Below are 22,447 nucleotides of genomic sequence, written 5' to 3'. Positions count from 1 at the left end.
GCTTTTAGAGACTCTGCTCAGCTTTTAGAGAGACTCTGCTCAGCTTTTAGAGACTCTGCTCAGCTTTTAGAGACTCCGAGCGCGTTCATCAGGAGAACTACGAGCTACGAACGTGGTACAAAACAGACTTCGGGTTTTACCGTCGCGTCTCGAAATGCGCGCCACTTTTCAGCCACAGCGACGAAAAGCGGTTGGATTATCACGCAGTTTTTCCGACGTTTCCGCGGAAATAAAAGAGCGAGCTGAGATAAAGTGAAGGTCTGGAGTTGCGCGTGCGGCAGGAGGATTCTCTCTGCACGCGGCGCTTCGTAAAACACGGAACGGACTCAGGATGAGCGACGACCACGAGCGTTTAAACGGCTCCAAACTAAAGTCCGGTCCAGATTCGACACGTTCTCTTTGCACCTTATTTTACATGGATTACGGTAAAAGGAGCGTTCCTCTGGATTAAAAAAAATATTTCTTCCTTTCAATTCTCACATTTCACAAAACAATATATTGTAAAAATGATCGTTACAAAGAGATTCACAGATTCGATTTCTCGTTTCAAGCTTTGATGAGTTTATTTTTTAATTTAAATTTTGGGGAAAAACTTGGCTTGAATTCTAAAAACGACAAATTGTGAGAAATAAGTCGCATGATATTTAAAGAAGTCAATCGAGCGTTTTCAGGTTTTTATTCTCGTTTCAAGATGGATTTGATGTCACTTTTTTATCTAAATGAGTCAAATAATTTAGCACTAAAAGAGGTGTATTTATTTAATAGTTTTTCTTTCTTTTACATTTCAAGCTCAATTTTTTAAGCTCGATTTTTTTCCATTGGGTGACAAACTGAAGATAAAAAATACATATTGTAAAAACTGTTTTGGTACATACTTATTTAAAACTGATCATTTTTAGACAAAACAGTAAATCTAAGCTTTTTATTCTCATTAAAATAAAATAAAATTTTGTTATTTTGACATTTTTACAATTCAAGCCAAGTTCAAATTATTGATCACTTTTTAGACTTAAAACCAGCGAGAAAAAAAGTGTTAAATGGAGCTTTTCATTCTCTTTTGCTGCTAGAATTTCTCTTTTTTCCCCCCCATTTTGGTGCAAACGCCAGGCTCCACCCACAAAGACGACGCATGAACTTCAAACGGGTCAAATGCTTCAAGTCGAATGAACTCCAGACAGACATTTAGAACGGCGGCCATTTTAAAAGCGGACGTGCTTCCTCGATTCTTCTGTGAGCGTTCAGGTTTTCCTCGCTCTTCCTCTTTCCTCCTCCTCCCTCGCTCCTCTCAAAGGTACGGATACTGCGCGATGCGTCGGGGGCTGAGCTGAAACGCGGCGTAGGCGTCGGCGCTCACGTAGGAGGAGCCGGCGGCGGCGCGGGGGAACTGGTGCTGGTACTGGGGCAGGGCGTGGTGCAGCAGCCCGCCCACGCACTCCTTCCTCTGGGCGGAGTCTCTCCGGGCGGAGGCGGAGCCGGACGACGACGTGGCGAGCAGGTGGTCGAGCGCGTGCGAGGCCGACGACAGGGCGCTGGAGGCCGGGAATGAGTAGAGCGACGCCCCCGACGCCGTGGAGGTCAGCGCGGAGACATCGGGGAAGGCGAAGTGGGCGGAGGGAGCGAAGGAGCGCAGCAGGGAGGCGTCGGAGAGGGAGGAGGAGGAGGAGTCCTGCGAGGAAGAGACCACGGACTGAGCCTGGAGGCGGAGACAAAGGGGGGAGGGAGAGACAGACAGGTTAATACAACAGTTTCCATGACGACGTGACACTAGTTCTACTCTGGCCCGTTAGACTGAATGATTGTATTATGTATTCTAAATGTGTCAGTGTCAGTGTCTGTCTGTGTGTGTGTGTGTGTGTGTGTGTGTGTCTGTCTGTGTGTGTGTGTGTGTGTGTGTGTCTGTGTCTGTCTGTGTGTGTGTGTCTGTGTGTGTCTGTGTCTGTCTGTGTGTGTGTGTCTGTGTGTGTCTGTGTCTGTCTGTGTGTGTGTGTCTGTGTGTGTCTGTGTCTGTCTGTGTGTGTGTGTCTGTGTGCGCGCGTGTCAGTGTGTGCGCGCGTGTCAGTGTGTGCACGTCTGTCTGTCTGTGCCTGTATGTGTGTGTGCGCGTGCGTGCGTGCGCGTGTCTGTGCGCGTGTCTGTGTGTGCGTGTGTGCGCGCGTGTGTGCGCGTGTCTGTGTGTGTGTGTGTGTGCGCGCGTGCGCGTGTGTCTGTGTGCGCGTGTCTGTGTGTGTGTGTGTGTGTGTGCGCGCGTGCGTGTGTGCGCGTGTCTGTGTGTGACCCGAGCTTCACACGGTCAGACTGTGCAGCGTGCTGACCTGGCTGAGGTTGAGCGGGTGCGACTGGCTGGACATGGCTCGGTGGCGCTCGGACTCGGCGCTGCACGGCTGGCGACTCGAGCGCTTCGTCTTCACCGCGTTTCCTGAAGGAACAGACACGCAAACGCAGTCAGATCGATTCTGGACGAGAACGGTTCTTTCCCCTGAACGTAAAAGCGGCGCTCACCCGTGTCCAGCCGGGCGCGGGTCACGGCGCTCTCCGTCGCCTGGGTTTTAACGGCGGCGGGCGCGAGCAGAGCCGGGCCTTTGTGCTGTCTGGAGGAGAGGGAGGGCAGGGCGGAGCGGGCGAGGGAGGGCAGGGTGGAGCGGGTGAGGGAGGGCAGGGCGGAGCGGGCGAGGGCGGAGGGCAAGGTCGAGCGGGCGAGGGCGGAGGGCAAGGTCGAGCGGGCGAGGGGCGTCAGAGGGCTGGTGTTGGAAGAGTCAGAGTCGTGCACCGTCACACAGCTGATGACGTTTGCCCTCTGGCTCAGGCTCACACTGGAAGAGAGAGACTAGTTAGACTAGTTAGACTAAACCAGGCCGAAACCAGGCCTAAACCAAGCCTAAACCAGGCCTAAACCAAGCCTAAACCAGGCCTAAACCAGGACTAAACCAGGCCTAAACCAGGACTAAACCAGACCTGGCCGGGTGGAACTTCCGCTCGTCCTCAGTGTCCGTGTCGCTGTGGATGGTGATGATGCTGACGGCAGGACTGGGCGTGTCTGAGATGATGATTGGCTGAGACAGAGCGGAGGAGGCGGGAGAAATGACACTGGAGCCGAGGAAGGAGGCAGCCACCAGACCCCTGAAAACAGGACACATGAGGGCGTAGCAGTAGCAGTAGCAGTAGCAGTAGCAGTAGCAGTAGCAGTAGCAGTAGCAGTAGCAGTAGCAGTAGCAGTAGCAGTAGCAGTAGCAGTAGCAGTAGCAGTAGCAGTAGCAGTAGCAGTAGCAGTAGCAGTAGCAGTAGTAGTAGTAGTAGTAGTAGTAGTAGTAGTAGTAGTAGTAGTAGTAGTAGTAGTAGTAGTAGTAGTAGTAGTAGTAGTAGTAGTAGTAGTAGTAGTAGTAGTAGCATTAGCAGCACAAACCTGTTCCTGGTCTCTGCTCGTCTGGCCTTCACCTTCTTCCTCTCCTGAGTCTTTGTTTGGGTCGTGTTTCTGGAAAATTAAAACCAATGATCAGAAAAGGCCATAAAATCATGATAAACATAATAATGATTCCAATTGTAGCAGTAGAATGTAGTACACATGAGGGTAAGTACACATGAGGGTAAGTACACAAGAGAGTAAGTACACACGAGAGTAAGAACACACGAGAGTAAGAACACACGAGAGTAAGAACACAGGAGAGTAAGAACACAGGAGAGTAAGAACACAGGAGAGTAAGAACACAGGAGAGTAAGAACACAGGAGAGTAAGAACACAGGAGAGTAAGTACACACGAGAGTAAGAACACACGAGAGTAAGTACACACGAGAGTAAGTACACACGAGAGTAAGAACACACGAGAGTAAGAACACACGAGAGTAAGAACACAGGAGAGTAAGAACACAGGAGAGTAAGAACACAGGAGAGTAAGTGCACACGAGAGTAAGTGCACAGTAAGTACACATGAGAGTAGCGTGAGCCCTCACCTCCAGCGGTGAACCTGTGCTGCCCCCTGCTGGTGCAGAGGTGAGTGGTCCTGGCTCAGGCTGCTCTGGTGTGAGGCTCCGTGGAGGGCCATCCCCGAAACCTGCTGCCATGACGATGGAATGAGGATCTGCTGTGCCCCCGACGGCCACGCCTGCTGCACACACACACAAACGCACGCCGTGAACACAACGCGGCGGGTGCTGAGCCGAGCGGGCGCCGAGCCGAGCGGGCGCCGAGCCGAGCGGGCGCCGAGCCGAGCGGGCGAGAGGAGGGGCCAGCTGCACAGCCAAAGCACACTCGCAAAAGCACTTAAACTGATCCACGAGGAGAACATGCAAAGTTCAGGCGCTGTGGGAGAGCGCGGAGGGCGCAGAGGGGCGCAAAGGAGGGCACAGAGGAATGGTTTGGTGCGGGTTTTAGAAATCAAGACATTTTTACTGCTGCTTGTCATTTTCAATCTGAAGGTCCAGGTCTGAGCTAGAGTTTATGTTCCCTAAACTTGCTCTGGAGCTCAGGCTTTAGTCCACAATAAAGACAGAGCTCAGATTAGACTCTGCTTTGGCCTGAAGGGGGCGAGGAGCCTGAAGGGGCGTGAAGGGGGCGAGGGGCCTGAAGGGGACGTGAAGGGGGCGAGGGGCCTGAAGGGGACGTGAAGGGGGCGAGGAGCCTGAAGGGGGCGAGGAGCCTGAAGGGGGCGAGGAGCCTGAAGGGGCGTGAAGGGGGCGAGGGGCCTGAAGGGGGCGAGGGGCCTGAAGGGGACGTGAAGGGGGCGAGGAGCCTGAAGGGGGCGAGGAGCCTGAAGGGGGCGAGGAGCCTGAAGGGGGCGGGGAGCCTGAAGGGGCGAGGGGCCTGAAGGGGGCAGGGGGCCTGAAGGGGGCGAGGAGCTTGAAGGGGGCGTGAAGGGGGCGAGGGGCCTGAATGGGGCGGGGAGCCTGAAGGGGGCGGGGAGCCTGAAGGGGGCGGGGAGCCTGAAGGGGGCGGGGAGCCTGAAGGGGGCGGGGAGCCTGAAGGGGGCGTGAAGGGGGTGAGGGGCCTGTAGGGGGCGAGGGGCCTGTAGGGGGCGAGGGCCCCCCCAGAGAGTCACCCCCCCATGTGTCTCTCATATCGGCTGTGAAGAGTCAAGAACCAAACCATTCAAAAATAAGACTAAGGCCTTTGAGCAGGTTTTAATCAGGCCGTGGGAGGAAGAAAAGTGTGGAAATAAAACATTTGAGCCACATTTAGGTTTCATGAGGAAAGTGTTGCCCTAAAACGTTGAAGCTGAAGTACCGTATTTTCCGGACTATAAGTTACACTTTTTCTCATAGTTTTGGCCGGGGAGCGACTTAAATGTGATATTATTCATTATTTTCACACTGACAAACACAAGAGGGCGCTCTAGACTCTAAGCGACGCAGAAGAAGAATCTTCACTTCCTCCGGAGTTTGTGGAGTTGTTTAGAAGTGACACAGAGGAAGAAGAATTCAATGGATTTAGTGATTTGGGGTAAAACTGATGCTTTGGTAAACTTGTTAGCATGTTCTTTATGCTATAGTTATCTGAATAACTGTTCATATGTTACGTTAACATACCAGACACTTACCACAGTTCTGTCTGTGCCTCATGTAGCTGAAGGTGTTAGCGTTAGCATACGTACACCTATTCACCATGTTCTCTCATCTGTTATTATTTTTGCACTTATACTCCAGTGAGACTTATATATGTTTTTTTCTTCTCTGTTATGCATTTTTTGGCTGGTGCGACTTATAGTCTGGAAAATGCGGTACTTGAGTTTAAGTGTTTGTGGCTCCAGCGTTAAGAGTGGTTCAGTCACTACAAAGTGTTCATTAAGTGCAAAGGGTCAAAGCGATGAGGCTGCGAGAGGAAGTGACCAGTGAGGTTCTGACCAGAGCGCATTCCATTATCAATCATTTGTTTTATTTTGAAATTACTTTAGTTTTTCCAATAACGCCACAGATTTGATTGAATGTTTTTTAGCCGTGTTGAAGTGGCCAAAGCGTCACTGGACCCTCAGACTCTCGGGCCGGTCACAGCAGAAGCAGACGGACGACGGAGGAGGTGCGGTCAGTGAGGGGAGAGAGAGCGTCTTGGCTGTAGACCGTCGAGGCTTTACCAGCACTGTGGCTGTGTGCTCCAGTAGAGGGCGCCCCAGAGGCAGAGAGTACTGGGGGCCCAGGCCTGCGGAGGGAGGGTGGAGTGTGGCTACCATCAGAGGAGTGCACGAGCCCTAGGACGCAGGAGCCAGGGGTTAGGAGCCGGAGCGAGGAGAGGTCACACACACACAAACACACACACGCACACAAACATATGACCACACGACATCTGACCTCCTCAACACGTCTGATCTAAACACGACGTCTGACCTCAACACGACGTCTGACCTCAACACGACGTCTGACCTCCTCAACACGTCTGACCTCCTCAACACGTCTGACCTCAACACGACGTCTGACCTCCTCAACACGACGTCTGACCTCCTCAACACGTCTGACCTCCTCAACACGTCTGACCTCCTCAACACGTCTGACCTCAACACGACGTCTGACCTCAACACGACATCTGACCTACTCAACACGACATCTGACCTACTCAACACAACGTCTGACCTCAACACGACGTCTGACCTCCTCAACACGACGTCTGACCTCCTCAACACGACGTCTGACCTCCTCAACACGACATCTGACCTCCTCAACACGACATCTGACCTCCTCAACACGACATCTGACCTCAACACGACATCTGACCTCAACACGACATCTGACCTCAACACAACTTCTGACCTCAACACAACATTGATTCACTATTGCCGCCGTCTTTGTTATAAAAGCTCTTTTTGTGTGTTTTAGAGTCTGTTTAGTCCAGAAAACCATCATCAAAATACATTTTCATAATCGGCTCATCACGATGAGTAGGGCTGGGTATCATGGCAAATTTCCTAAATCGTTTCGATTTTGATTCATAACGTCCTGAATCGATTAATCACGATTCGATTCAATACGATTCGATTGAATTGTGTTACAAAATACAAATGTACTTTATTTTTTCTTTTCACCATAAACAGGTTTTTAGTGCAAACTTGTAAATTGGACAGTTTAAACTTCAGCTGTAACAAAACGGTGTCAAGTCTCAAAAGTACAATTTTGAAACATAAAGTAGTTTTTAGACCTGTTTGTGAGGCTCAGTTGTCAGTTCAGTGTGACGTGCATCAGCTGCAGCATCTCCACTGCACCAACCATTATTTGCAGCGTTGTCCGTCACGACTGCTGGGTCTTTGCTGGTCAGACTCCTGTGTGGCCCCCCCACTCCTGTATTGGCACCCATTCCTGTATGGCCCCCGTCAAAATATTAGCTATATTATTAGCGTTGTGGCTCGTCAGGTCACTGTCAGGCACGACTGCGTTGACCGTGATGTCCAGGTGTCACAAGTTATGCTGACTCTCTCTGCAGACTGCATTTTCGTTAGGATGGCGTCTTTCACACACACGTGTACATCATGGGGAGAACTTTGTCAGATGTTTACGTAGCACCATAACGTAGTGTGGATCTAGCGCATGAACAAGCCGCTTGAAGCGTTCGTTTTGCACTAACGAGTACGGGCGTAAATCTTTGCAGACAAAAGTTGCGATGGCTTCGGTTATCTTTTTGACCAGCGGAGAATCGGTTGGTAATGTTAGTGATTCCCTGAGTTTCATTTTGTTTTTCTCCGGACGGCTTGTAGTTGGAGGCTAACGTTAGCGTAGTGTGATACCTGGTCAAGTGGTTTCTGAGGTTTGTAAGTCCGCTTCGCAGATTTTACAAACCACTTTGGTATTATCCGGCTTTGCCGTTTTAAATCCGAAATGGTTCCAGACGTCAGACTTGAGTTGGGACGGCTGCTGACGCTTGACAAGCGGACGTAAACGCGCCACTGCTGCGCCGCTCACAAGACTACTGAGGTAAACTTCATGGGGGGAAAATCGATCTCATGCCTTATGAATCGATACTGCAAAATTTTGATTACATAGATCCAAAATCGATTAAATAGATTTTTTTACCCAGCCCTAACGATGAGTCAATTAATCGATATCGGTAAATATCAGTTATCAGCAGCACGACAAATAATACTACTCATAAACTAATCCATCTTAGCATTTATTCAATTAGAGCCGTCTTCACTGCTGAAAAACACCACCTGCTGGTCTCCATGGAGATAGACCAGTTTAATGCCACTGTGGATTATTCTAGGCAAAGCAACAACAAGAAGAAAAGTGACAGAGTGCACCTTTAAAACAAGAGATGGATTAAAACGTAAAACCATTCCAACGCCACGATTACAATGTTAAGTATTGTATTTGCTAACGAGACAAAGTTGACCACAATTTAAGCTGTGCAAGTTTAAACGCGTTAGCTTCTTATTAACTTCCTGTTAGCTTCTCATTAGCGTCTCTTCAGCCTCTCGTTAAACCAGGTCCTACCCCACTGTAAACACGAGTCGAGGGCCTTTAGCTCGTGCACACGTTAGACAGGTTTGGTGGAATGTGGTGATATGCAAACGAGTGGCGTGGATGTGCAAACGAAGCGTTGGCGTGCGGGCGTGGGTGGCTCCTCGCTCTCACCTGGGCGAGCATGCTGGGCTGGAGCTGCAGAGACTGGGCCGACTGGTTCTGAGGTACTAAAGGGACAGAGTTCTCCATGCGCACGGGGAAGCTGGAGCTCTTGGAGGACGACTGCAGCCCTGAGGAAGAGGCACAAAGAGGAGCCGTGAGAGAAGGACGAGCGGAAAGGGACAAACAAACGGGTGCAGACAAAAGGCTCTGTCACTTTCAGGATAAAAACACTCATATCTTCTGTGTATTGTGAGTAGAAACATCTTGTTGGTGGTGATTTGACCTCTGAACTCTCCACAAACAGAGTCCCAGTTAAAGCTCCACCTTCACTCTTTGCTCCTAATGACACAGCACCTCCACAAGGGGGGGCTGCAACGCCTCAAGGAGCAGGAAGTAGTACCTTGTATCGAGGAGGGCGGGCTCAGTAGTAGTAGGTAGTAGTAGTAGTAGGTAGTAGTAGTAGTAGTAGGTAGTAGTAGTAGTAGTAGGTAGTAGTAGTAGTAGTAGTAGGTAGTAGTAGTAGTAGTAGTAGTAGTAGTAAGTAGTAAGTAGTAAGTAGTAGTACCTTGTATCGAGGAGGGCGGGCAGACGATGAGCGTTTGCTGGAAAGGCTCTGATTGGCCACACAGTCCGCTGGGCCGCGTCGCCATGGGAACGCTCTGCTGCAGACCTGGGATGTTTATAGTGGCCTGCTGATACAGAGCCGGCTGGTAGTTCAGCAAAGGCACAGCGCCCCCTGCTGTAGGCACCTGGAACACATCACACTTGTTTCTCTATATGTTTACAGCAGTGCACAGGGTCAAAGGTCATCTGAGATCTCCCATTCCTGCTCAATCATATGTACCAGTAATATGTATATGTATGTGCAATGTGTATATGTATGTGTAATATGTATGTGCAATAAGTATGTATGTGCAATGTGTATATGTATGTGCAATGTGTATATGTACCTGGTGATTACCTGGTTATGCTGGTTGAGTTAGTGTACCTGGTTATACTGGTGATTACCTGGTTATGCTGGTTGAGTTAGTGTACCTGGTTATACTGGTGATTACCTGGTTATGCTGGTTGAGTTAGTGTACCTGGTTATACTGGTGATTACCTGGTTATGCTGGTTGAGTTAGTGTACCTGGTTATACTGGTGATTACCTGGTTATGCTGGTTGAGTTAGTGTACCTGGTTATACTGGTGATTACCTGGTTATGCTGGTTGAGTTGGCTGCTGAAGGTCACAGTGAGGTTTCCCGCTGCAGCGCTGGGCACATTAGTGGAATATAAAGATTTACTGCTGTCGTAGGAGGTTCTTCTTTTACAGATCTCCATGTTCTGGAAGCACGACTTTACGCTGTGGAGGGAAAGGACAACGTTCAAACTCACTGATCATGTCCATGCATCTGCTCCATCCTGCATGTCGGCGTGTGAACGCGAGCGTGTACTGACTGTGAGCTGTGCGGATAGTCCATGAGGTGGCTCATCGTGACGAACGGGTGTCCCAGAGTTTTGGTCGGAGTGATCCTCTTGTCGGCGTCGAGTCGGAGCATCCTCTTCAGAAGATCGATGAACTCCCTCCTGTCGGCCTTCTCCGCCAGCATGTCCGTGCCCTCCAGGTGAGACGACAGGTTCACCTGCCAAAAGCACACGACGCTCTAAAACACCTCGGCTCAGACTTTTGGCTAGTGGCTACGGCTAACGGCCAGAGCATCGTAAATAAGGACTGAAGCGGCTCGGCAGACATGTGTGCCTTCATTTAGCCTTTGAAGTGGTGAGACGCAAAACATCAGCGCTTACTAACCCGCGTGATCACGAGCCGTGTGCAGCGCTTTTCACAGGCCTCACTATACTTTTTATCCATCACACAGAGTAAAAGTACTTAAACCAGCACCATCGAGATCTTAAAGCAGAACCAAGTAACATTTTCACCTTGTTAAACGTCTTTGTAGGTCCCTATGACGGTTAAGTATGTATTTTCAGTGGGTTTGAAGTGTCTGTCGTCGCCCCCTGGTGTCTCGGGGCGGAAAATCAGCCTTCTAACATTTTCTGACTTCGACCTGAAGACAACTCTCCTGAGAAACCCTGGCTGTGTGATTCTACCTCATCTTATTATGATAACGAAACAAAGAAAAGCTTTTACGTCTATTTTGGGACCATGTGTTTGTCAAAGTTATTTAGTTTTTATTTTAAAAGTTCGTACCTGCATCATGTCGTCGAGGCAGTTGAAGATGTACTTCCTGGCTTCTTTGGATTTGATGCCCATCTCCATCTCGGACTCTGCTGGAGTCTGAAAAAAGAAGGGACGATGGACCTGGGTCGGACGGAGCATAAGCAGGAAGTCCGAACGCTTGCCTCACCTTGAGTCTCCACAGAGGGAAGCTGGAGTCTGGTCCTCTGTTGAAGAAGTGGCTAGTTTTGGAGCCGGCGCTGAGCAGATACTCGGCTGGAAGGCCCTGGGTCTGAGAAATGTAACGGATCTGCCGAGGGAAGACAAACGGCTTTTAAAACTGACAAACCATCTTCTTCTGGCGTTGCGTTAGATCGGACGGACCTGGTCGTACTCCGAGGCGCCCGGATACAGAGGCCAGCCCAGGAACAGCTCGGCGATGACGCAGCCCAACGACCACATGTCAATGGCCTCGCAGAACGGCAGGCCGAGGATGATCTCCGGAGCTCTGGCGAAACACACGCGGTTACAGCCACGGCCGTCCGGCGGATGGGGAACCGTGAACCCCGGTAGAACGCGAGCGCCCGTACTGACCTGTAGTACCGCGACTGCAGGTAGGTGGAGCACACGGCTTTGGACACGTGGCTCGCCGATCCAAAGTCGATGACCTTCACTCTGTACGGCTGCCGCAGAGGGTCCACGAGCATGATGTTCTCCGGCTTCAGGTCGGCGTGGATCAGACCCAGGCTCTTGAGCTTCATGAGCGCCGTGGCGACCTGAGCAAAGAGGGGCCGAAAAGAGGTTCAGAGGGAGAAGATCGACCGTTCGCCAATAAATGAAGCGGGGGACAAGAATATGATATTTCCAGGTCATAATGCATCTAAAATTAGCATTAGCATGACATAAAGAGAGGTTCAAAAGCGGCGTAGAGGCTTTGAGAGAAGTCAAAGAAATGAGACAAAACTGTTCCCGTTCACGCTAGCTTTAGCCACGCCCCTCACAGAGTCTCCGGGAAACTTGGAACTATCAAATTATTTTTATGACTCGCTGCCATCGGCCTCAGGAATAAAAACTATAACTCAGGAATTAAGACACATTCAAAAATTAAACTTAATTTGGAAAAGGACTAATTTGATCGACTCTGGACTCGTTCTTGATCATGTGCATCTTTTCTTTGCACTAGAGAAACTTATAGAACTGATATATTAACATATTCAGCTGTAGGTGGTTGAAAGATTAGCATATACGACTCATAAATGACACTAACTACTCATTTGGGGTGTAAAACGGTTTCAAACACGATTGCGTGCGGCGGTGTTTTCGGCGGGTCAGACGGAGTGTTCCCGAGTGTCTCTGACCTGCTGGAGGATCGGCCGGATGTGGCGCAGCGGCAGAGGACTGAACTTGCTGTGTTTGAGGAAGTCGTAGAGGTTCTGCTCGAGCATCTCGAACACGAGGCAGGTGTGGCCTTTGTGTTGGAAGCACTCGTACGAACGCACAAAGTTGTACTCGTCGGCGTTCTCCGCGCTCAGTCGGTTCAGGATGCCCACCTGCAGAGGAGGAAAACAGCGGGTTGGGTTTGTACGCGAGAACATTCTAAAGAGCTTCTAGTGACAGCCGTTTTCACCCACAAAAGTATTAAAGGATAACTGTAGATCCATTCGTGTATCACTTTACTCTTTATCTGTGGTCAACTGATGTCGCCGACAGTTATGCATTTATTCAAATAAAGTAGAACTAGAACAGCACGATGCTAATAATTCAGCTTATTGGACATTCCCTGTTCTCTGGGCACAGCAGAGTGTGTTTAGGACAGTTTCTGAACACATTTATCACGAAATGTGTCACTCCAGAGTAATACTTTAACTCGCTCCAGACCAACACTTTAACTCACTCCAGAGTAACACTTTAACTCACTCCAGAGTAACACTTTAACTCACTCCAGAGTAACACTTTAACTCACTCCAGACCAACACTTTAACTCACTCCAGAGTAACACTTTAACTCACTCCAGAGTAACACTTTAACTCACTCCAGAGTAACACTTTAACTCACTCCAGAGTAACACTTTAACTCACTCCAGAGTAACACTTTAACTCGCTCCAGAGTAACACTTTAACTCGCTCCAGAGTAACACTTTAACTCGCTCCAGAGTAACAGTTCAACTCGCTCCAGAGTAACAGTTCAACTCACTCCAGAGTAACAGTTCAACTCACTCCAGAGTAACACTTTAACTCACTCCAGAGTAACACTTTTACTCGCTCCAGAGTAACAGTTCAACTCACTCCAGAGTAACAGTTCAACTCACTCCAGAGTAACAGTTCAACTCACTCCAGAGTAACAGTTTAACTCACTCCAGAGTAACAGTTTAACTCACTCCAGAGTAACACTTTAACTCACTCCAGAGTAACACTTTTACTCGCTCCAGAGTAACAGTTTAACTTGCTCCAGAGTAACACTATTAACTGGGTCGTATGTGTCTGGAACGTGCAGCATAAACGAGCCTAAAGAAAATGTCCACCAGGGGGCAGTCTAATCCAGAACACAAACACTTCAGACTCCACCAGGGGGCAGTCTAATCCAGAACACAAACACTTCAGACTCCACCAGGGGGCAGTCTAAGCCCCTCGTTATCCACTTAAAGCCGTCTTCAGCGGACGAGGAAATGAAGTGTAAAGAAGCTAACGGAGTGTGTTGGCGTCCGACTCTTACCTCAATCTGTCCCTGGCGAGCGTACGACGGGTGGTTCTTCAGGATCTTTATGGCCACGATCTCGTTGGTTCCCCGTTTCCAGCACTTGGCCACCTGTCCGAACGTGCCCCGGCCCAGGAACTCCAGCACCTCGTAGGAGCAGGACACGGAGCACAGGATCTCATGCTGGACCAGCTGGTAGTCGCCCTCGCCGCTCGAGCTACTGCTCTTGGTGGTCGTCGCGGAGTGCGGGATGGACTGGCCCGCGGCGGTGCCCCTGTTCCCGGCCCGCGTGGAGAAGGTCGCCGCCGGGGCAGAGAGCTCCTCCAGGATCTGCACGCTGCCACACCCGCTGCCGCCGTCCTGAGAGTCCTCGTGCTTGCGCTTGTGGGCGTGTCTGCGAGTAGCGGGGAAATGTCACGTTACTATCGAATTGATTGTAAAAGAAAGTTCAGTGAAACATTTCTTAACAGTTTTAGTGCTGGTTCATGGCTAATCAATTCTCATTATGGTGAACAACGGATCAACTTTTTAAATATATAGTTTACTTTATGAGTCTCATCTAGTCCAGAATCTGTCAAAGGTTTCAGTGTGTTGTCATTTTATAAAAACTCATTGATTGTTGGTGCATAAGTGATACACTTGTTATTAATGGCCTTCTTTCTCTCTGCCAGGAGTTTGCGCCAAAGGTATCCATTCATTGTGTCCATGGCAAGAGTTTAAGGCCCAGAAATACAGGCTTTAAGATGGGATTTGAAAACACCCAGTCCAAATAATTTTAACAAGGAGCTTTAACAAGGCGAAAAAACGAGTAGCTTCAGCGCTCAGTATGCAAATTTTCACTTGTAAACAGTAGACTGTAATGACGGACTATTGTCAAACGCTTCCCGGTCAGATTTAATGATAATGTTCTCTTTTTTCTTAAGATTTATTAATAAAATGGCCGTCCCTGCACTCGAAAATGCCCGTCCACATTTTAAAATACCCCGTCCAAACTATGGGAAAACTGGTCTCTATCTAAAAATCTGAAGATACATAGTTCTGAAGAGATGGTGGTGACAAAGACGGTCTGTAGTACTTTATTGAGCAGTCTAATGTTTCTGAGCAGCAAGACGGTTCTACATCACATGGTCTTGTCGTCATCTAGTCAAAAAAAAAACCCTGAATCACATTTAGACAAACTGCAGTTTATATAATATTAGTCAAATAAATGTATACAGAATGCACTAATACTGCTGTAACCGCAAGTGAGAGAGTAAAGGTCCCACCTGTGGCTGCGCGTGTCCGAGCTGGACTCCACGTGGCTGTACTGCTCCGTGACTCTTCTGCTGGAGCCGCGGTGCAAACTCCCGGTGCTGTCGGCCGCCCTCACCACCACCTGCGCCCGGGTCCCGGCCGCGCTCGGGGCAAACACCAGCGACGGGCCGAACGTCGGGATCGCCAAGGCCGCCGCCGCTCCGGAGGTGAAGGGGTACGCGGCGTACGCCTCGCTGCTAGACACGTCCCACGCGCCGCTCTCCACCTTCAGCTTCTTCACTCGACAAAAGGCACTGGAGGAGATGGAGGGCGGCGAGAAGACCTGCAGCTGAGAGCTCATCTCTGCAGGAGGAAGACCAGTTTAAGAACAAGAGTCTCAGAGGTGCTCTAACGGAGCAGCCCAGTAAAGGAAGTCCATTCATCAGCCGAGTGTGCAAAATCAACCAAAATCTGTTGTCCAGTTATTCTAATGGGAATTTTTATTAATTGGGAACAGCATAAAGGAGGCGGGAGTTAAGTGTGCTCAGTGTTCTGGGGGGGGAATTATGAATTTATTCAGCCCTGTCCTAAAAAACAAGCACATTATAAGTACTTCTCTTGTCTTTGAAGTCCACTTTGGTCAAATAAGGTTGAATCATAAATAGATATTGTTCAGAGCGACATTTTAATAGACTAATCGATGCACAGGCCAAATCCACTACAAATCTAGAGTTGATTAAAGCTCTATTCAGGAGATTTGCAAAATCAGAATAGTGAGCACATTCTAGTTTTAAAAATGCCTGAATAAGAGACAGAACGTTCTAGGTGTCATCTCTCAACAAGGATAGAAATAGACCTGTCACAATAACAACTATGTTGACTTATATTTTAGGTTCAACCTTTAAAGTGTGCATGTTTATGCCATTTATTTATTTCATCTCATGTCTTTTAACAATACTATGCATTTTAAAAAGTGATCCTGCTTAATGGTTATTGTGTTAGTGGCCTTAAGTGTCAACATTCTTGTTTTTCAGGATCTTTTCTGTTGCAGTGCATCGTGACATTTCTGTCTTTTTGGGATTGTTTTATGATTTTATGCGATACTTGAGCCTCAACAAGACATTTACAGACACATTTTAGCTCATTCTGATGCTTTTTTCATGCTAAATTTACAATTCTTCCTTTCTGTCAATACTGCTCCAAAAGATAGATCCTGAACAATAAAAATGATCCTAGTCCCGTCCTAAATCTAAAGTGCTAATTCAAGAACCCCATGCGTTTCAGAACATGTTTGTGATGGTCTAAACGACGGGTTAACGGCAGCTTTTACAGCCACAACACAATAAGGGATGTTTTGATCTCTGCAGAACTCTTTAAATGACCTACATGATGACAGCCTTTACACGGGCAGTGTCCGGTCATTGATTAGCCTGAACTCGTCACATCTACAGGTGAAAACAGGAAAAGGCTGCATTATCAGGCCCAGTAAGATAAGATATTCCTTTATTGTCCCACATGGGGAAATTTCATTGGTGCAACGCAGGTAGATACAGAGGTAGATACAGAAGAACAGATCACTTATAGGAAGTCTGAAAAACACTTTCAGTAGAAGATCTCCTATAAATAAATAAAAACTCCCATAGACAAATAAATAAATAAATACATAAATACCATTGCATGTGATCACGACAGTAATTGCACATGAATATGTGTCACGACAGCACATAGGTTGCACATGAATTGCACATGAATTCCAACAGCAATTGCACATATGACAGAATTGCACATGGTTAGGTCAGTATTGCGAGTGTTCAGTACTAACAGTTTTTGTTATAAAGTCTGACAGCAGCAGGAAGGAAAGACCTACGGAACCTTTCCTTCACACATCGAGGGTGGATCAGTCTCTCACTGAAGCTGCTCTCCAGAGCGGAGAGAGTGTCCTGCAGGGGGTGACACTCATGGTCCAGCATAGATGTGAATCTAGCCAGGACCCTCCTGTCCCCCACCTCCTGCACCGAGTCCAGAGCACAGCCCAGGACGGAGCTGGACTTCTTGATGACTCTGTCCAGCTTCTTCCTCTCCCTCTCTGTGATGCTGCTGCTCCAGCAGGCCACACCGTACAGGAGGGCTGATGCCACCACAGAGTCGTAGAAGGTCTTCAGGAGTGGCCCTGTCACTCCAAAAGACCTGAGTCTCCTCAGGAGGTAGAGCCGACTCTGGCTCTTCCTGTACAGTGCGTCCGTGTTATGAGTCCAGTCCAGTTTGTGGTTCAGATGAACACCCAGGTACTTGTATGAGTCCACTCTCTCAATGTCCCGTCCCTGGATGTTCACTGGTGAGGGGGCAGTGGGGTGGCGTCTGCGGAAATCCACCACCATCTCCTTGGTCTTCCCCGCGTTGATGAGGAGGTGGTTCCGCTGACACCAGTCCACAAAGTCCTGCGCCAGTCCTCTGTACTCCGCGTCATCGTCGTCCGTGATGAGTCCGATGATAGCAGAGTCGTCAGAGAACTTCTGCAGGACACAGCTGTCCGTGTCATGTCTGAAGTCTGCAGTGTAAAGGGTGAAGAGAAAGGGCGCGAGGACAGTGCCCTGGGGCGCCCCCACACTGCAGGTCCGAGTGTCAGACACACAGTTCCGGGCTCTCACAAACTGGGGTCGGTCTGTGAGGTAGTCCAGGATCCACTCTGCCAGGTCATACTCCACACCAGCCGTCTCCAGCTTGTCCCTCAGGAGCAGCGGCTGGATGGTGTTGAAGGCGCTGGAAAGATCGAAGAACAGAATCCTCACAGAGCTGCCAGGCTTTTCCAGGTGAGAGAGAGAGCGGTGCAGCAGGGAGATGACGGCGTCCTCCACTCCGATGCCAGACCGATATGCAAACTGCAGCGGGTCCATGGCTGAGCTCACGGTGGAGCGGAGGTGGTCCAGGACCAGCCGCTCCAGTGTCTTCATCAGGTGGGACGTGAGAGCCACTGGCCTGAAGCTGTTGAGGTCTTTGGGGCGCGGTGTCTTAGGCACAGGTACCAGACAGGAGGTCTTCCAGACCTGTGGTACCACCCTCAGCTTCAGGCTCATGTTGAAGACATGCTCCACAACTCCACACAGTTCATCTGCGCAGGACTTAAGGAGCCTGGGGCTGATGCCATCAGGTCCTGCTGCCTTCCTCACTTTAATCCTCTTCAGCTCACTCCTCACCTGTGCTGCTGTGACAGTCAGTGGTTGGCAGGGGGACTGTGTGCTGGGGGGATGGGTGAGTCCAGGCGAAGTGGGGAGCTGATGGTCCGGGGCAGATAAGCGAAGAGGAGCAGATGCAGGGCATTGTCCAGCTGTGGAAGAGGGAGCATGCAGCTGTGCAGGGGGAGGGGCGGGTGACCGATCAAACCTCAAGAAGTGAGCATTTAAATCATTCACCCACTGTAGATCCCCCTCTGTCTGGGCAGGGGGGATTTTGAAGCCCGAGATGGTTTTCAGGCTCCTCCACACTCCCTGAATGTTCTTTTGCTGCAGCTGCTCCTCCATCCTCCTCTTGTAGCCGGCCTCAGCCTGCCTGATCTTCCTCCTCAGCTCCTTCTGCACAGTCCTCAGCTCCTCCTTGTTCCCTGACCTGAAGGCTCTCTTCTTCTCCTTCAGCAGAGCCTTCTGCTGAAGGAGCATCACGTAAAAAGACCAATAGCAGAAGTTTAGGTCTTAACATCACAAATCTATTAAATGTATTCTATGTTTACTCACGGTAGATTTACAGAAATACTGTTTCAACAATCTACTCCACCTGCACAAAGTTATATACTGTGTAGTTTTAGTTAGACAGATTAAATCCCCACAAAGTGCTCCAAAATATGTAAAAAAGTAAAACAAAAACAAACAAAAAAATCGTGGAAAAAGCTTCCTCTGAACGTGACAGTTTTATGGGGGATTATGAGTATTAGTAACAAGAACAAGGAAAAACTAAACGATCAAAAACATAAAACACGGTGAAATACTAGAGTAAAAATGCCTGCAATTTACACATTAGCTTAGCATTAGCTTAGCATTAGCGACTGAGGACAGGCCAAAGCCACCACTTTGAAACCACGAATTTGGCTGAAAATCATCAAATTTAATATAGAAATAAATAATTTGAACCCTATTGTGCAATGATTCACATTTAGAACTTGTGTGATTATACATTTTATATTATTACAGTACGATTGAGTTTTGACATTTGACATAATCCAGGCACACCTTTTAGGTACAAAGGCAGCAGCAAAAACATCCTTATCAAGCGGAAAGTAGGTCAAATGAAGCTCTGAAAACTAAAGTAAATGAATCTGAAACGTTTAACTCACACATTATATCAGTCAGTGCAGATTAAATATGAACAATGTCAGATTTATGCATTTAAAACGATCATTTACACGTTTTCCTCACCGGCATTTCATGTATTAAACCAAAAACGTGCATTTTATCATCACTATGTTATTACTACGTTTGATATTTGACATTATTCCAGCACATATATGTATCCCGAGCAACCACGGCTGCAGAAAACATCCTTACATAATTTATAAAAGCCGATTAAACAAAAAGCAGGCCTGGTCTGACATAATGCAATACTGTGAACACGTCTGACATGTTTTTTACCCTCAATATTACAACAAAATATCAGCGAATGCGGCACGAACATGATCGAAACGAGATTCTGCTTTTAAAAGTGATAAATGACAAGTTTATCCGTTGTTTATTGAGCCAGGACATTGCGACACTGCGTAATGGAAACTGCCACAGCCCTAAAAAGTCCGAACCGCTTCAAAACATCAACACACGCCGACATTTGAGCACGTTTTATAACTTTACACACAATAATTAGCACGGAATCAACCGTTTTCGCGAGCCAGACTTCCACAGGTAAACAGCAGACTGACAGATTTAACGCCAAGTCTCTTTATGGACATGTTACCTAACTCAGATGCTAACACTAAGAGGCTAGCACATCAAAACTTTCGAAAATATCTCGCTTTGCTTGACGTTTTTCCTGCACAAAAACGAGTGCCAAGGGTCGGTACGCGCGTGCACACCGCGGGAGACGGTCCGAACGTGGGAACTTACCGGATTTGGCGTTGACACAGCAGAGAAAAACAATCCAGGTCCGAGGTTTAAATCCCCACTCTGCACCAGCGCTGCGTGATTAGCCGCTGCTAGCCGCCGTTAGCCGTGGAGCTACACCGAAGCTAGGCCCGCATTGTTTCTTGAGTCCAGTGGAACCAAAGCCGCTCGCAGAGGCGTTACAGCGCAGAGTATATAAAATAATATGCAGTGTGTATCATCATTATGATACTTTAAAGGATATCGCCATAAAAATATCTACAGATGAGGCGTAAAATCCAGGGAAAACCCCAAAATAAAAGCGGTGGCAGAAGGAGCAAAGCCCGAGACACCGGAAGAAGCCTCGTCGTTTATCAGCTGCGTCGTCTACGTCACATCCGGTAAACAGAGCGAGTGGAATTTTTTACAGTAAATAAACGAGAAAAACGAGAGAACTGCGTTGCCAGAGGGAAATGGTGCATTTACACGTCGATTTACGGGAAACGCGCGTTAAAAAGGCCCGTTCAAACAAACGAGTAAATAACTGCAGGTTTGGGTACATTTCTATGACGTAAACTTTCCTGGTTTAGCATTACGCACGGGGTCACGCACTGGAGAATTACCGTAAACACGCAGACTTTTCATAAATGAAACAGACACGGAACAGACACTGACGCAGGGAAAAGAACAGTTAAAAAGCACATTTCGGAACATTCTTTAAGATGATTATGCCATACTGTCGTAGAATATTATAGCTAAAGGATCAACATTTCCATGGAAACAAGCAGGAAGTGGTTTCTCCAGGAAAAGCACGAGTCAGGTTTGTGGAGTGTCAAGCCCACGAGTTTATACGTTAAACTTTTTTTTTTTTAAATAATGTTTTATTTTAGTATATTTGTTGGCTAGAAAGTTACACGGTGGGGCTTTTATTTCCTAAAATCAAAGGAATACATGGTGGTTTCACATAAATACTGAGGTGATGATTGTACAATTATTCCTTTTCTAACCAGTTATAAATGAATGCATAATAAACAATGAAACATATAAAGTTGTCTTAATCTGACGTCATGTTCAACACTTATATGATGCAACTCACTGTGAAAGTATTCATAGTACAGTATTCAGAGTACAGTCCTCCTGGAACAGTCCTGGAGAGTAAATGAGACCAGGAAAAATAAGATAAAGTGCAAATTTTCATTTTTTATTCTGATTTCATTTTACAGCAGAAATTATGTAAAGCATTCAGAAGACATTTTCCACATATAAGGGCAATATTCAAAACACATTGCATGGCCTCAGCAACAAAATATCAGTTTAAAAACATCAACAATTTAGTGATGCCTGTGCATGCACAATTTCCCGAAAACAGAAAACAGGGGATTCTTAAAAACTATTAATAGGCTACGAAAAAAAAAAGAAAAAGAAATCAAATGTGTTAGACAGAGAGAGTAGAGGCATGGAGAGTTAACACAACCGCAGGCAAAGTTGGTTCACAGTTCATGGATAATACGGGGCAGACAATGAGAGGAGGAGGGGAAGTCTAGCCGTAAGTTTCTAAAAAAGAGTCTATCATTCTAGCATGCAATGTGGTCGTTTTTCCACGCCTTCTGCAGAACAAGGCCCGAAAGAGCGCGCCGTCGCTTCTACGGGCGGACGCTCTCCCGTCCGCCAGCGGCCTAACGTTTGTGTCGTTGTGTTTTTACTTTACGTCTACGTCTTTACATTTACCCTCCTCTGCGGATATATCGCTAATCTCGGCGTTGTATGCGTTCGTTTACCGCCGAGGTCTATTACTGAAGTGTGAGCGGCGAGCGTTTACCTAAGTCCACTATGGCACTATAAAGAGCGTTTACGTCCGGTTCTGTGGCGGATGGAAGATGGATGAGTTTGACGGGGGGGGGAAAAGTCCACGAGTTTTCCCGACTTTTATTAGGTCCACCTGTTGTAAAGCGGCGAACGGCGACGAAGTGTTACGACGGCTAAAAGTTGTGATAATCTTACAAAAAGTTGATGTTCCTTTACTACTTTACTACGCCGCGAATCCACGTGTTTTGCGCAGATTATAATGAACAAATGACTGAAACGATTACACGAAAGACCATTTTAGAAGCAAAATTAAACGGGTTCAATGGAATCTATGCTCCACAAAAGTCAACCTGAAGGCAAATTAGAGCTGCTCAATTATAATTCTTTTGGCTCATAATTGAAATAAGTTTGGACGATTCCGGATGAACCTGTGGAGAAAGCGAAGGCCTGATCTACATTTTATTCGTCATGTTTGTGTTGTTGTGAGTTCCCTTCTAAACCTCCTTAAATCAACTTGACTTTCATTTATTGTATGTTTTGCATTTGTTGTATAGGTTTAATCGTCAGTTTAAATGATTGATTTGAGTTAATTTAAAAACACAATAGACGAGCGAGCGGCTTTTTCATTTTCACATGTAAAAACGCTCAAACGCTTCATTGGAGTTGTGTCTTTGCTCCAGGTTTTTAACGTCAACTTTGAAGAGAAATTATCGAACCAAACAGACCCAAAGGCACAAGCTGTTTGTTCAGGAACGGTCGGTGGCGCGTTTTGCCCGAGGAACTGAACCACGGACCTCGGCGTAACAGGTGGACCTAACAAAGTGACGACGGAAAGACAAAACGCAACGTATTTGTTCTCCTAATTTTCCTTCCATTCCCTCGATCGATCGTACCTTCTTTTTTTTTTGTTATATAAACGAGGCGTGACGCGGCCGCGGCCTGTTTTTGCATCCACGACAACC

At 47.8% G+C, this 22,447-nt stretch overlaps 1 protein-coding gene and 1 non-coding gene across 6 annotated transcripts; both read right to left on the bottom strand.

Moving 5' to 3' along the window:
* Nucleotides 1-1,253: 1,253 nt before the first annotated feature.
* On the bottom strand, nucleotides 1,254-20,054 carry LOC140365197 (homeodomain-interacting protein kinase 1-like). Of its 5 annotated transcripts, XM_072451474.1 has the most exons (20): nucleotides 19,704-20,054; nucleotides 14,652-14,982; nucleotides 13,405-13,780; nucleotides 12,051-12,242; nucleotides 11,287-11,468; nucleotides 11,077-11,200; nucleotides 10,883-11,002; nucleotides 10,726-10,812; nucleotides 9,975-10,159; nucleotides 9,732-9,879; nucleotides 9,101-9,284; nucleotides 8,545-8,663; nucleotides 6,060-6,173; nucleotides 3,946-4,100; nucleotides 3,401-3,469; nucleotides 2,953-3,117; nucleotides 2,685-2,810; nucleotides 2,500-2,633; nucleotides 2,313-2,416; nucleotides 1,254-1,693 (listed from the first exon to the last, which is right to left on the bottom strand). In XM_072451474.1, the coding sequence occupies exons 2-20, from the start codon at nucleotides 14,978-14,980 to the stop codon at nucleotides 1,286-1,288; spliced, it is 3,321 nt and encodes a 1,106-aa protein (XP_072307575.1). In that variant the 5' UTR covers nucleotides 14,981-14,982; nucleotides 19,704-20,054; the 3' UTR covers nucleotides 1,254-1,285. The 5 variants fall into 5 exon arrangements, with proteins under 5 accessions (XP_072307575.1, XP_072307573.1, XP_072307574.1 ...); XM_072451472.1 differs by having other exon boundaries at nucleotides 2,500-2,810; XM_072451473.1 differs by having other exon boundaries at nucleotides 2,500-2,810; nucleotides 3,946-4,097.
* On the bottom strand, nucleotides 8,799-8,926 carry LOC140366503 (small nucleolar RNA SNORA17). Its single transcript, XR_011928050.1, has one exon. It is a non-coding gene; the product is annotated as a small nucleolar RNA SNORA17 (small nucleolar RNA).
* Nucleotides 20,055-22,447: the final 2,393 nt, after the last annotated feature.

Source organism: Eucyclogobius newberryi, unplaced genomic scaffold (genome assembly GCF_026437365.1).
Source record: "Eucyclogobius newberryi isolate DKJ021-1_F unplaced genomic scaffold, fEucNew1.0.hap1 SCAF_19, whole genome shotgun sequence".
Classification (NCBI taxonomy): Eukaryota; Metazoa; Chordata; class Actinopteri; order Gobiiformes; family Gobiidae; genus Eucyclogobius; species Eucyclogobius newberryi.
The sequence above is the reverse complement of the archived record's forward strand: the minus strand, read 5'-3'. Positions and strand labels throughout refer to the sequence as shown.

What these genes read in the sequence shown, in the direction of transcription:
- LOC140365197 (XM_072451472.1), bottom strand. Translation starts at nt 14,980, where the DNA reads ATGAGCTCTCAGCTGCAGGTCTTCTCGCCGCCCTCCATCTCCTCCAGT. An exon ending in TCCGGCCGATCCTCCAGCAG is followed by an intron (nt 11,469 to 12,050) that starts GTCAGAGACACT and finishes CTCTTTGCTCAG; the next exon opens with GTCGCCACGGCGCTCATGAA. An exon ending in GCACAGGTTCACCGCTGGAG is followed by an intron (nt 3,470 to 3,945) that starts GTGAGGGCTCAC and finishes TTAATTTTCCAG; the next exon opens with AAACACGACCCAAACAAAGA.